The sequence below is a fragment of the Lathamus discolor genome, chromosome 3 (genome assembly GCF_037157495.1).
Source record: "Lathamus discolor isolate bLatDis1 chromosome 3, bLatDis1.hap1, whole genome shotgun sequence".
Lineage (NCBI taxonomy): Eukaryota > Metazoa > Chordata > Aves > Psittaciformes > Psittacidae > Lathamus > Lathamus discolor.
The window spans coordinates 30,461,672-30,476,486 of NC_088886.1; the positions used below are offsets into that span (position 1 = coordinate 30,461,672).

The window sequence follows — 14,815 nt, forward strand, 5'->3', positions numbered from 1 at the left end:
TTTGGTCAAAGTGGCCAAGCACAGCTGCTGCAGGGATCCCCACTCCCACCCACGCCTTACGGGTGGACTCCTCCAGCCAGAGAAGGCAGCAAGCTTGGGCAAGAGGCACGCTCCATGCTCATGCTGGTGCTCTCAAATGGAGCAGCAAGCCTTGCATTACTCTGGAGTATTTTCCTCTAACAAACACATCATTAAAACAGACTCAGAAGCGAAAGATTTATTTAATAAATATAATTTTCATAAACCATTTTTAAAACAACTTCTGCTGACCAAGCTGTACAATGAGCAAGCACACCGACCCGCTGTCAGAGAATCAAAAATAACATGAGGCAGCCACAGTGTCAGAGGTCCAAAATTCCTTGTACTAATTATTGCTACAGTTTCCAGTTGTCAATGCCCCTTATCTGCCTAAAAGTAAGGCTCAACCTCTTTAAAAAGGTACTTCCTACAGAGATGATATCGTTCAAGTTTTTTGAATTCAAAAAAGCAGGATTTGATCACACTTCAGTGAAAAATAACAACCAACCCAGGAGTCTAGACACTGTTATTTTAGTGTGCATAGGACCTGAAATCTCTCATGGGACTGTAACTAGGAACTGGGAAAAATCTGTTCTTTGTTGAAGTAATGAGACCTTATCTATACCTGAAAGTGGGTCTCATTTTTAACCATTTTCCCCTTCCTGAACTATATGGACCTTATATCCCATTGCAAAAATATAAAAAGGTTGAGAACATGCTTGTAATTTCTTTAAAAATGGCTGAGGCAAAATCAATACAAACCACAGGCCATTTAGGTGCACTTCAGGGTTTCTTTCAGGCAAGTCAAGTCATACTTTGTGTCATAAACAGCAGCACATTTTTTCCCCTGAATGTCAGACGCAGAGGTCTTTAACATTTCATCTCTGCAGATTTTATTCATGTCTGTGCATTTATACTAACTGGAAACAACAACCAAAAAAAGTCATATCTACAGTAATGACAGTTGTATGTACTTATTGTAATCAACATCATCATGTGGCAACAGCTAGAGAAAAGGTGCGTACTTCAAAGTGGTGAGAACATTCCTTTCAACAAAAGCCACAGAAGCTTGGGCAGCACACAAGGTCTCTACCGAGTTATTTCTGATGCCTCTATGAGCAGTATTTAGCTGAAGGAAAAAAACATCTATGGAAAGCAGAAGCCTTGCAAATACTGATGCAACTGCACTTCTGGCAGAGCTGATACAGCCACGAGCATCCCATCTTTCCTCCTGTTATAAATTGAGTCATTCCAGTAGAGAGCAGAAACCAGACAAATCATGCCACTTGAAGCAAACAACAGAAGCGAAGAACATACAGAACAACCACCAATAAAAAACATGAGCAGAAAAAAAGTCTAAAATCAGTCCATAATGATGGGTTCACCCAGCTCTAGGCACAACTCTTTTAAAGCAGTGATGGCTGTAACTGGCAGTGCTGGTGGGAGTTACTTACTTGGTATTTTACACCAAGAAAACAATACTCTCAAAATGAATGGTTCAGAAGCATGTTATGATCAAACACTTTTGAACATCGAATTTCACCAAAATCACTAATATTTAGAGTACAGAAGAATCAGATAAAACTATTAAAAATAACGTAGACTACAGCTTTGAGACATTTCTAACACTAGAAAAATGAGATTTTTTTCCCAATATAGAAGTTGTACTGTCATAAAAAAAAACCCTGTTTGCAAGTATTACCAAAGTTTTCCAGTAAGAAATTATAGTTGCCTAATATGCATTCTAAGTTGCATAATCATTCCTCAAATCAGCTTTTGCACTAGAAAACAAGAAATCATTCTGCAAATGTAAAGCCAGTTTTCAGCATTCCTTCATTTGCATTTTTTGTTCCCACTCCTCATAACCTTAAAAAATACATAGAATATCTTAAGCATAATATTTACATTTGAGTTTGTGAAACAATTCAGAGCATCTTCGCACTTAATCTTTTCCACTGCACCTTTTAAAAAAGCATAAATTTGGCAACTGTGTATACAAACCCAAACCCTATTTTTCCACAGAACAAGAACTAAAATATGCCTAGAACTCAGTCCCATTCTGAAGGGAGTGAAGGAGAAGGTGCTTTTAAAGACACTGCATAGTAAAGTGACTACACATCATTCTTAAAACAGCTACTCCAGGCTTTTCTGCCGTACATTACAGATTGCGAGGCTAGGAGGTAATTCTAAAACATTTGCTTCCTATGGCAAATTCTTCCTCATCCATTCCTACTGTAAATCAGCGAGATGAATGCTAGTGAATTAGCTGCCTTTTGTTCAGTCTTCTTCATGAAGAATTCTACACTGTACCCAACGCACAGTGAATGGTTTCACACACTTCAGCTGCCACAGAAATACACAAAATCTGTCTTCTTACTAGAAGCAAGTTTAAAAGATTTCTGACATCAGCACAAAACCACAGTCACTTCTTGCATCCAAAGTATTTGTCAGACCAAGAAATTCTGTCCTATGCAGACCACTCCTATGTTATTACTAAATGAGAAATGATGGATTTAGATTTACTGCAAATAGAAAAATATACCTTGGCAGACGGATTCTTAAGATCTTCCTGAATTGTTTAAATGCAAGTTTCTTCGGTGACCTTACAAACACTGGGAAAAGGGAAAGCAGGGGGAGAGGAAGGAGACGGAAGGTTTTAAAGAAACACATAATGAACATAAATTATTCTCCAAATATAGGATGGTGCTACTTGTGTGCAAATAAAAGCCTATCTATGTACAGAGCCGAGCCAGTCTCAATGCTTGGAGTGGGGTCATATATCCAAAGCCTCTGCCCTCTACTACATAAAATGGCAGTTTATATTTCAGTACATGATACACTAACCACACAGAGTGATGAGCTTGCATGGCACACAAATTGAAGGGATGATAAGAATGCTGTGTTCGACTTGGACAAACAAGTACTTCTGAAACATGGAACACTGACTTGGACATAAAAGATACAGCTAAACAGCAGATACCTGATTAGGGTACTTAGGCACCCATAGCAGTACAAACTTAGAATGAGGAACTAAGAAGGAAATAATTATTTTAAAAACAGATTTAGCATTATATATACGATATATAAAGTTACAGGAGAAGGTGAAAGAAATTCAAGTATATTTCATTACTATTGCTTATGTGGATAGAAGTCCTCTTGGGGACTGGAGAGCTGACAATCAGTTTATAGCTTCTCTGCATAGGAACCAGGTATCAAACAGACTCAATTTTCAGTGAATCTTCATTGTCTGGACACTCAATGTGGGGATCTACTGTACAACTGAAATTCTCAAGCTTAACCTTCACTGCACTTAGGTATTTGAAGGCATAATACAGATATGAGCTACAAACACTGAACTAAACAGTTACTTAAAAGGAAAAATTGCTATATTTTGATTTTTTTCTGTTTCATCATTAATTTTTAAGAGCTTTTTAATTTGTGAACTGGTCTGTCTTCATCTACACCAGTGAGACAAAAACCTCAGGTACTGCACATTCAGATCACTACAAGTTTCGAAACAAGGTTGCAGTGACAATTTCTGTACTACACAAAGGTTGCCTTGAACAACGGGATCTGGAAAATCCAGCAGTAGCTGCAGCCATCACTTCAGAGTGAAGCTTCCAGTTGTTGAGACTTATTTTTGAATTAAGAGAACTGGAATAACACTAGTTAAAACATGAACAAGAATAAGGAATAGCAGAGCTGTTTGCAGGTAAGGAACATCCAAAACATTCGATACAGAAAAAGTCAATACCTTTTGAACACTTCCTCTCCTGCAGCTCACTGAAGTCAGGAGGATTTGGGACGACCATAATGAGGGATACACTCCCCTGGCAGCAGGCCAGGCCCCACTGTGATGTCATACCAGGAGGATAAGATGTGGCTGCCTGAATTACAAAATAAAGAGTATTTGCCATGTAATTTGCTTGGGGGACAGTACTTAAGCCCAAAGTGGAAACTTGTGGAGGCAGGGTGAAAGCGGCTAGTACTGTTTCTGTTCAAATCTTATGCTTAACCACATCTTTATTAAAGAAGTTCTTGTAGGTATTTACAGTCTGTCTTTGATTTGTAGTTTATGCCACCCAGAGATAATCCTAGTATGCAGTTTTACATGTTTTACTCTCTGATAGGAAGATTCTGCCAATTACTGATGTGACTTCAGTGTCAAAGACTGATTTGAAATGGAAGTGCTGCCCCCAGGGACAGCCACAGAGCATGCCTTAGCTACAGCAGCTTTCATGGCTAGAGGCTGGTAAAAATGCTGCTACTTCTGGGCCCACATTTGGATAGCTAATTTATCTCCCACATACGCAGACAACCATAGGTTTAGTCATCCCAGCTGGGCAAACAGGCAAATGTTGCTACCCAGCCCCAAACATGCACATTTATACTGGGACAACAGATGTACGTCTAAGATGTACCATGCCAAGCTCCATCTGTGCAATTTGTTTTTATTGGCATACTTAGGTATCAAAACATAGCCATCAATGTCTCAAGATTCTTCAGATATATGAAGATAATTAGGCATTAACTGTATCTTCAAAGTACAATACGACCAAATATAAACACATGAAAAAGAATAAAACATGCAAAAAGTCCCCAACTTTAAAAGGATTAATAATTCAAAGTATTTATGCTAGTGAGACTTCTGCACAATCCACTCATTCTTACATGCTTGTTTTCCCCATGTAAGGATCAAGAATTGTTAACAAAACACACAGGGCATAAGAAGATGACTGGCTTCTGGATTATACTTTAAGAAAACATTTACCTGTTATATCCCTTATTATTCCAAATTATTGATTTGTCAAAGTTAACAGTGTTTTATCAAAGCCCTCTATCCCTGCATATTTCCACTGTGATTTGTACACCAGCAACCAGCATAAATATCTGAATTGTATTTAACTCTCAAAAATTACTAAACGGATTGCTTATAGAACACAGTAACCATCCATAGAAATAACAAAATTGATCTGCAAACTGCTAAGGCAGCATCTGTAAGAGACAAGTCAAAGTGAATGTGTGTTTGAATGAAGGGTCATCATGAAAAATGAAACTTTAAAGTTTAATTGTGCAAATTCAGTTCTACTGGATCATTCGAATTTGGGAGGTTTTGTGCTACAGCAATGTCTCAAGTATCAAATGCAGGATTCCAATCTGCTCATACAGTAACAAAAAAGATTAAATGGTCAGAAGTAAAAGTATTCCTTAAAAAAAAATAAAATATATATATATGATGTTGATATATATATACATATATAGTTAGCAATTTGTGGATATAATTAGAAAAAAAATCCTGGGAGTGATTAACTGTCCAGATGACTTACACTAGGCAACAAGACAAGCCACAGTTTGCATTTAGCAGTGGTACTAGTATTTCCTAGGACAGGGATGTAGCACTGAACTCGCTTCAGAACCTACTATAGGTATGTGAGCTTCCACAAGGCATTTACAAATGCCCCTGTTAACAAGTGGGTGAGTCCATTGTGGAGAGAGTCAAGATGCTTCTGTCGTTGGCATAGAAGGGATCCGATGAACTCCATGATCTAAAGTAACAATAAAAGAAAAGTTTGGCTGACTGGGAACTTATAATCTAGAGGTAAGGAGAGAAGTCTATGAAAGCAAAAGATAAAAGTGTTAGGAGATTAGGTAAATATAACTCCATCTACTAATTTCATGTAGGTACCTGTAAATCATTCAAACCTTTGAAAATAGACTACAATTAATTATGCCTACTATGTAATTAACTGTTCTATGGTTACCTTTCTGTCAAACTTACAGCTACAGATACTTTCATCACTATGAAAATGACCAGACGTTTATCCACCAGTTTACAACTAAGGTTTTAATATCATGCCTCAAGGAAAATCTTAATGTTGCATGTGTAAACTGAGGTGCTGTGAATGCTTTGGCTTGATACAGCCTAAAGTCATTCTAGTAAAGCCTTGTGGAACACACAGTCTGTTTGTGGTAACCCTGTATATTGGTGTTTTAATGTTCACCGTCCAGGATGTCTAAAATTGCAGGTAGGCAAAACTTATCTACAACCATGAATCTACTTCATCCCTTAAGTTAAAATTTAAGGCATCAGGAAAACTACCTAACATGTCATTTTTTGATTTGGATGACATTTGCAATGTCTTTCTGTTAAGGACTAATTACTACGTAGGAAGAAATACTCTTCTTGGTTGAATGATATTATAGCACTGTATGTGAAAAGCTGAAAAATAGAAGGTTGGAAGGCAAGAAATCAAAAATATAATAAACTTATCCCTCCAAGTTTGCCTCTGTCAGAAATCTGCTGTTTCTTTAGAACTTTAACATGCAATGCCTTGACACAAATACGACTGAGAGATCTGAACAATTCAGTAATGAATCCTACTGTACAAGAAATGTAGGTGATCCAGCATTCTTAATATTTTAGTGACTGACAAGTTGACAGACAATTTAATGGAACAGACAGACAAAATGCATTTTATCATACCACACCACACATTGTATGTTCTAACTGGTGATTGAAGCTATAGAAAATACTTCTCGAATACATTTTACAAGCAGTAGATTAAGTACAAGAGATTATATTCCTGTGGCCTGCTACTCCAAGCATTTGTACAACTTTGACTCAAAGTTTCTATCAAAATTTGATACCATGTTTTATTTCATATTCAGTTATTGTATTTGACAGAATATCATATTTGACAGAGTATCAAGAGCACAAAATACAACACATGCTAGCTACAGCAACATTATTTAAAACAGTGCTCGTCATTCTACAGCACTCTCACAGACAACATTTATCAGCATCACTTCACTCAAGAAAAATAATATGCAGCTACCTCCTGGTTGAATAAGAAGCTGTTTTATAAAGCACAAGCACTCAAAAGGCCATCCTGTTGGTGACTGCACAATCTGTGAGGATTTAGGTAAAAATCAAGGCAGCTCAAGCTTGTGAACAAAGGCTGAACAGTTTTATAAGCATTTTTACATCACTAAATAGATTTCTTTACTGTACCTTCAGAATTTCACAACTTGCCTTATGTGATTTAAGCAATTAGTACATTAAAAAAATAAAGACTTCCACATATTTCCAGGAAAGTGCAGGGATAAAAATAGTCTTAGTACCTTGACTTTTAAACTAGGTTTTAATTGTCAATGCTTAGTGGAAGGAATCAAAGCCATTGAAGAAAGCACTTATGACTGAGATTTTTTTTTCTAGTTGTACTGTACATAAAGTGAAACTAAAGGATGGTTCAGAGTAACTTCAACCACAGGCAGAAGCAAAGACTACAGAACTTCAAGCCCTTAGTGTAGCACCAAGATAGTCTTGCATATACTTTAAACATAATACTAACTTTTGTGTTTTAACAACTCTAATGTTATTCAGCCTGATGGAACTTCATCTGAAAATTACACGAGGTAAGCAGACAAGAAATCTGAGAAAAAGCAGTGTTCAAAAAGTGTTTCAATATTCTGTCAAATATGAGTTACCTTCAATAAATATTTCTAAGTTCTCAAAGACAGAAAAACAGAGGGGAAAAAAGAAGACATTGTAAAAATGTAAATTCACTGCAGAAAAATAAAACACAGCATGCCTACCTTATAAAACTACGCATTACTAAGGCAAATGTTAACTATATATCTGCCCTAATTAGGTAACAGTAAGTAAATAAAGTAGCATGAGAAGTTCCTCATTAGGAAAGTAGAGAAGTGGGAAATACCCAAAAAACTCACTGCTACCAAAATGTTGATTTCTTTTAGACCAATTCAATGCTCACCTTGTAGATTAAAAATGCTACTAAATTCTTTATTTTATACATCATGCCCGCTTTCTATACAGCAAGAGTCTGAATTAGAAATGTATTTAATCATAACATTTCATTTTTCATATGGAATGAAACATTTTGCATAATCGTACCCTAGGATTTGTAGAAATGTTGAATTAATTTCACAAGCAAGCCAGAAGAGAGAAACTTACTGAAACCATAGACACTGTGTTCAACACGAGTTCAAAACAGAGATGTACTACATACCAAGTCAATACCTAAAGGCAGAATCAGAACTGACAAAGCTTGTCAGTGAAGTTACCCACACAAGATTTTACACGGAATGAATGATATCACAACCTTTAACCAAAAGAGACAAAGTTGTTCAAATACAAAATGAGTTTCCTTGAAAATGTCTGAAGTGCAACTTTTTCACGCTTGCCTTTTGACCATGATATCATTCAGGGACTGAGAGATTACGATATACAAAAGACTACTTTTATTTCTACCCCCAAATATTTCCATGCTTGTTAGCTATCCATCTTAACTGGAAATGGGGAGATGGCACATCAGCACATTTAGTAAGAGTTTCTCTCACGGTTATGCTGATCACAAGAGCAGTATTGCTCCTTCGATGTATTACATTAACATGCTTTTATGCCACTGAAGTTTGGTTTATATGTGGTTTGCAAAGGAAAAAGATTTATTTAGCACATACTTTGGAATGGCACACATGATTTTGACAACATACCTTCTAGAACAAAAAAAAACATTTAAAATTCTTATAATCTGAAGGCTCTGTTCTGTCAATTACTCTGATTTTAGAAATAGATTATAAAAGTTAGACTACAAAAATATTTCATCTTCATATCAATCAATGGCTCAAAGATTTAAAGACTCTCCATCTAACAATAAAGTTATATTTAAGGGGGGGAGTGTGAGCCTTTTGTATATCTTCAGGAATCATGCAAGCTCCAAGGAAAATATTTGGAGGTTGTACATCAAGAACTAAAAGGGAAAAGTCTTTTGACTTTACAAACAACTCCTGATTAGTGAAGGCAGTTAAGAAAAAAAAAAATCAGAAAAAGAAGAACAAAAACAGCAGCAAGGTTTGATTTTCTAAAGTGAAGGACGCACAAATCAAGAGAAATTAGGATTGATACAACACAAGAACTTGTAAATCCAAACTAAATTTTAACAGAAATAATTTGAAAACTTTTCCCCCCTCCCCATCCCAAAAGAAAACGCTCAAAAACAAACAAGAAACTAATATTTTAGGATGAAAAAAGTACAATAAAGAGTTGCATTTCCTACTTAAATAAGCAAAACCTGCAGCTGGTTTGCTAGACATCTATTGCTGCAGGCTCATCAGGTTCCAGTTTATAGGAGAATCGTCTGCAGCAAAAGCTATTGAGAGAAATGCCACACCTGTTGACCCGGGTTGGGCTACATCTTCCCATTAGTCGTTCCAGCATTCTTCTAACAGATGTGCATGCTGTTTCCCCATCTGAGAAGCAGCACATGGAGTCCAAGCAGTTGATACCTGAACCTGCCTCAGTAAGCTGGAAAGAGGGAAAAAGAGAAAGTAAAAATAAATCAGTACTTGCAGATTTTAGCAATGAAGATGTTATCAGAAAACACATAGCAAAAGCAAGTTTTCTTAGAGTGTTGAATATTTTTCAATAGAAACCAAACAGCAACTTCCTATAATAATTTACATTATATCACTACCACAGATACCCTTAGCTTGATGTGGAACAAAAGCACATTCCTGATTTTGCAAGTATCTTTTATCTAAATGCAAACAAGGGTGATGTTAGAAAGGTACAGTCATGTTCATGACAGCATGAAGAATAATTCTACATTAGCATAATAACTTCTATTGTTCATTCTTTGTAGGTGAGAAAAAGACCCAAACAACATTAAAGTAGTAATACAGAGATGTATGGTTGAAGTTAAGCGCCATCTATCACTGTGCTCCTCTATATTACTTCTTCACACTAGTCAACCACAACATAACTAAATCTAACTGCTGGAGAGAGAATATCCAAAACCTACTTCAGTATCCTTTCCAAAAGGAAACAAAGAATGTGGAGTGTGGGGATGCTTTTAAGTTAATTTGAACCTCTCCATGACAGCATCTAGTCAAACAAATACTGAACACACAGGCTAAATTTAAGCATTCATTATCCTCAAGCTCACTCTCAGACACCAGTGAACGAAGAAACCTGGGTGGAGTCATCTTAAGTCTATGATAGGACAAAGCTCACCTAAGAGCTTCCCCCAGGTTTTCATCACATGAGGGTCACTGGCTGTTGGTCTAAAGACTTCAGTTTCCAACCCCTTTTTCTTTCATGACATCTCCACTTGCCCAACACTGCATGGGAAGCAAAGAACCTCAGTTTCCTAGGGGAACAATTTACTGTAAGTGGACACATTCCTTCCTAATCCCCCCAAACAGGCAACTGGACAAATTACTGCTGCATAGCAGAACAAGTCCTATACTACAAAGAAGGAGCTGCTAGCAGAAACAAGAGGCATTTGGAAATCCAAGAGAAAATCCCAAATGGTAGGACAGGAAGGAAGCACACTCACAATCAAGGGATTCAGAATTAGTATTTCCATGCATCTTTTACTTTGCCTCCTCCTTCCCTCAACTCGGTCCCACATTCCCCATGGTCCCTCCAGATATTCCCACCACACTGCTTAAAGTGGTGCTTACAGGACTGTCAGTTAAAACTGGATGAACTTACAGAAAACATACAAGCTGAAACCATTGATTTAGTTACTGCACCTCAAAAGCCATGAATAAGTACAGGCAGAACACACACTTCTGACTAACTCGCACTCATCTGAGAGATCTTCTGGACACAAAATGAGCATTTACTACCACAATGAACTTCTGTAAAAGTAAGAGACAGGAGCAGAAACATTACACTAAGAGGGTTTTGGTTAAAACAAAATGCACCTCCAACAGAACTTGGATCCCTGAAAGCCCTTATTTGATGACCATCACATCTGGTCACAATTGTACTGTCAGTAAGATAGCATAATTAGGAACAGCACCACTTGCAATATTAGCAAATATGACCTTTACAGCCACTTCATACTGCACTCACCAGTGTATCAGACAAGAAATTACACAGGGCACAGGGAAGAAGGAATTCCTATTAGGTCAGAAAACAAGCTCCCTGCTGCAAATGCAGTGATCTTTGTGGCTGTGTTCCCAGCAATACAAAACAAACTATCAACATTTTAACACTTGGAATTTCAAGAAGAATATTTAATTCATCCATTACCTTGAAGACAACCAAGTAATACCTTTAGAGTTGCTGTTAAAGGTCATATCAAATTGGATGTATGTAGGATCAGATGGACCAGACATTTCCCCCCCTCCTCTAGAATTTGCTGACCTGAGAGCTAGCACTCCTTGATATTACTCAAAGACTGGCAAAAAGAAGAACCAAGAGTAACCCAAACAATCTTCCAATGAATGAACCCTCAGCTCCGGATTTTGGAGGTCTGCTGTCTCTTCTAGTATCAACTTTGTTCTTCCCAAGTTAGATACTCATAAAAATCTAGGATCATGCTCGAACCACAATTTATGGAAAAGCTGTTATTTTCAACCTTTTTTAAATGGGTCATTTTAAAAATGACCTTACATAAGTCTGGAAACAACACTTATGTTTTATCAAACTCACAGTTAATTGTAATGTAACACTGGGAGATCATTAAGGACAACATAAAAATAAGTTCAATCTTATGTGTAGATATATAGTGTCTCTCTCCCTGGTGAACATGGATTTTTACATTTATATCCACTACCTGGAAGGAAGGTACTTATATTATGCTAAAAAGTCCCTTCTCTGATTTTTCTCTCTGTGGCAGACAGCCATGATCATAGTTTTAAATCAAAGTAAAATCTCACATGATAAGGCAGTACAGCATAATGGTCTCTGAAGACCTGAAACAAACCTTCACAAAACAAAAAGCAGAAGACACAGTGCTTTAAAATAGTAAGTACAGAGAAATATGTTAGTAATATTTGGGCTGCAAATCAAGTATTTTCATGAGGCAAGATCCAGGATTGCAACAAACATCACACTTTATATGATAATGGCCCATTTAATGTAATAACTCAAAAAGCAACTGAAGTGCAGAATTAAGGAATGATTCAGCTCAACAAGGTGTGTGTGTGTGTGGGGGGAAATCAAACCCACACACTATGATGCAAATTTTCTTGTGGATACCAAAAATATGGGTATTTTGGAGATGGCTCCATGACTGTCTACATATGATACGTATAAATATATATACACACACATTAGGGTAGAACAGGAGTACTACCTAGTGAACGTAAGTACTGTCGGGTAGGCTAGATGGATCTAGCAGTTGCCTATTGTCCTCCCCTCTGTGCCTGCTTTCAGCAAAGTCACATGCTGAGCTGACTGAACCCTTATCTTCTTCCATCTAGAAGGACAGAAAAGCAACAAGTCTTATAAAGCTCCATGCTTGCATTGCTTTAAAACAGTTACCATTTTTACATGAACTTTCATTTTACAGATCTGTTCTTGAGAGAACAAGGCATATTCACACGGTAAAAAGGCTTTTTTTTTTCCAAGTTAATCGGTGGATCAAACACAGTTTACCAGTGCACAAGTATTAGAAGTTTCTGTTCCTTCTGTGCACCATAGACTACAAAAGGGAAGAACTCAACAAATTTGAAATCTATGTCAACTTTTCAGTTTTTCAGATTTTGCAGTTTTGTTTGGTTTTCCCTTCTAATAGAAAGGGCAATTTCAGTTTGTCTTACTACAGGGTATTCTGCATGCCACAAGACAGACATTTAAACTAAACATTTAATCACACTGAAATATACAGTTGGGACTTTGTTGAACAGGGAACATATTTAACCCTGTACATCAAGGTAAGAACACTGCAGCATATTTTCCTGAGCCCAGGTCCTAGCCACACAGATATTTCAGAAAATATGAGATGGTTATTACTATTCCACATTTAAATTAAACCTTGCTCCCAGCTGTAAAGCTCACTTTCTTTCACCCTTAATATAATGTGTATTAAAATCCCAAACTATTAGATTTAAAATTTTAAAAGAAAATATATGACTGTTGATATCTAAAAACTTCACTAGCACTTATGTTTTCAACATTTTTCTACTCCTCATCTCTTTGAATCAAATATACCTAAAAATGGCAAACTATTTCATTATTTCAAAGTCATCAGACAAAAGTATCTGCAAGGTAAGTAAATATGTACACTTTTGTGACTTAGGATGAACACAAAATAGTCTACTCTTCTCTCATTTATTCCCTCTTGCTGCGATGGTCTATGGACTAGCTAACAGATCAGCACCAAACTATGCTAACACAATATACAACCCTGTAAAGGAAGATGACCCTTGTTCAAAGTTTAACATATTAAGATGTTCTCGTATATTCCACTAGTGCAAATGCATGTTTGCACTTGAATAGTCCTCTTGGAAACTATACGTTCCTTACAGAAAACAGATGCTGTATAAAAGGAACGGAAACCTGTCCTTGACTTCTGTATAGCTTTCATATCTGGATCAGGTATGTAGGCTATTAGGAGGGGAACCCTATGACACAGTAACTAGAGGAAAAAATACAAACAAGTAATGAAGGCTGTAAAGCCAGGGCCAGGAGTCTGGAGGTCTGGTGACAGCTAAAGCAAGCAGAGAACAGAGATGAAGGAAAAACAAGCTAACAACAGACTCATGGGACTGCAGATGGAGAAGTAACAGGGTCTTGGCTGCGCTAAGGCAAATACTACAGTTTGAGAGTCTCAGATAGAATGTTATGCAGTGATAGCCTTGCCTGTAAATAAAAACTTTTGTGTTTTATGTTTCCCTAGCATTGTGTACAGTTGTAACACACCGTCCAAAGGTGAAAACTCTACAAACACAGTTAATCCCATCTGTAAGCAGAATTAAAACATCTGTCCTAGCAACACTTAGCACATGTGGCTTAAGATTTCTGACAGTTCTTATAAAGCACAGAGACATATATACATACATAGAATCATAGAATCAAGCAAGTTGGAAAAGACCTTTAAGATCATCAACTCCAACCATTCCATTTCCTATTATAGAAAGAGTTTTATAGACTCAGAATATACCCACAAAACTTCATTTACAAAGAACAAACTGACATGAGATACTAACTGGGCCCCATTGTATCTTCAGATACACATTTCACATGTTTCAAGAACAGGACAGGCAGCTACAGAGGAAGGAAGAAGCACTGAGACAGTCTCCAGTTAAGCATAAACCCCACACCTGACCTGTGCTGATAGAGCTCCTCTTCCTCCCAAGTTACTAAAGTGACAGAAAAGTTTAGAGGCAAGAGTTCAACAGGCACACATAAGACTGCATTTCTGACTTACTGGAATCACATGGGCACTTAGAAGACCCTTCACCCTTCCCCCTCAAAGCTCTTAACTGTACAGCACAAATTTACTTAATATAAACTTGAACATTTTTTGCACACTGTGAAGCCTATAGACATTAAAATTTATTATAACAGACTTAATTTGCATTCATAAAGGTATTCTTTTGTGCAGCAACAGAACAGTAAGCACATTTGTAGAAGGCTGCATAACTTGCTGGTGCTATAATAATTTTGAGGGTTTTAATACATACTTAACAAGCAACAACAAATTGCCAAAGTCTGTTTATCAATATACATACATTCTGCAGTCACAGAGTTACTGGGTGGGCATGTACAAAAGGGGGTGACAAAATTAGCTGCTTACAGCTACATTCACCAATCAGCTGTTTTGTTTCATGTTCCTACAGTCTTCCTCTGCTCTGCTGCTTTTGGAAAAGAGCTGCCCTGGACAACTACAGAGACTAATCCATGGTCTTCACCCCAAACTGGTTTGTTTGTAAGTAAGTTGTTTCTATCTATTAAATGTTCTTCTTTTTTACTGCTTTAGGGTCCACAGGACAGCTTCTGAACTTCGTCTGAAGACTACAAATAAAGAGCTAGAGAAAC

The 14,815-nt window shown here is 37.1% G+C and overlaps 1 protein-coding gene across 5 annotated transcripts in view; it reads right to left on the minus strand.

Annotated features, from left to right (window-relative positions):
- Nucleotides 1-202: 202 nt before the first annotated feature.
- ATP11B (ATPase phospholipid transporting 11B (putative)) overlaps nt 203-14,815 on the minus strand; it is a 70,418-nt gene continuing 55,805 nt past the window's right edge. For 2 of the 5 annotated variants that reach the window (XM_065674493.1, XM_065674492.1), the window contains 2 exons: nt 12,129-12,251; nt 9,258-9,343 (listed from right to left, as the gene is read on the minus strand). In XM_065674493.1, the coding sequence (XP_065530565.1) occupies nt 12,129-12,251 (123 nt within the window). In that variant the 3' untranslated portion in view covers nt 9,258-9,343. Of the gene's footprint in view, nt 2,631-3,772; nt 5,565-9,209; nt 9,344-12,128; nt 12,252-14,815 lie in introns of those variants that run through there. The other 3 variants (XM_065674490.1, XM_065674489.1, XM_065674491.1) reach the window with 3 other exon arrangements.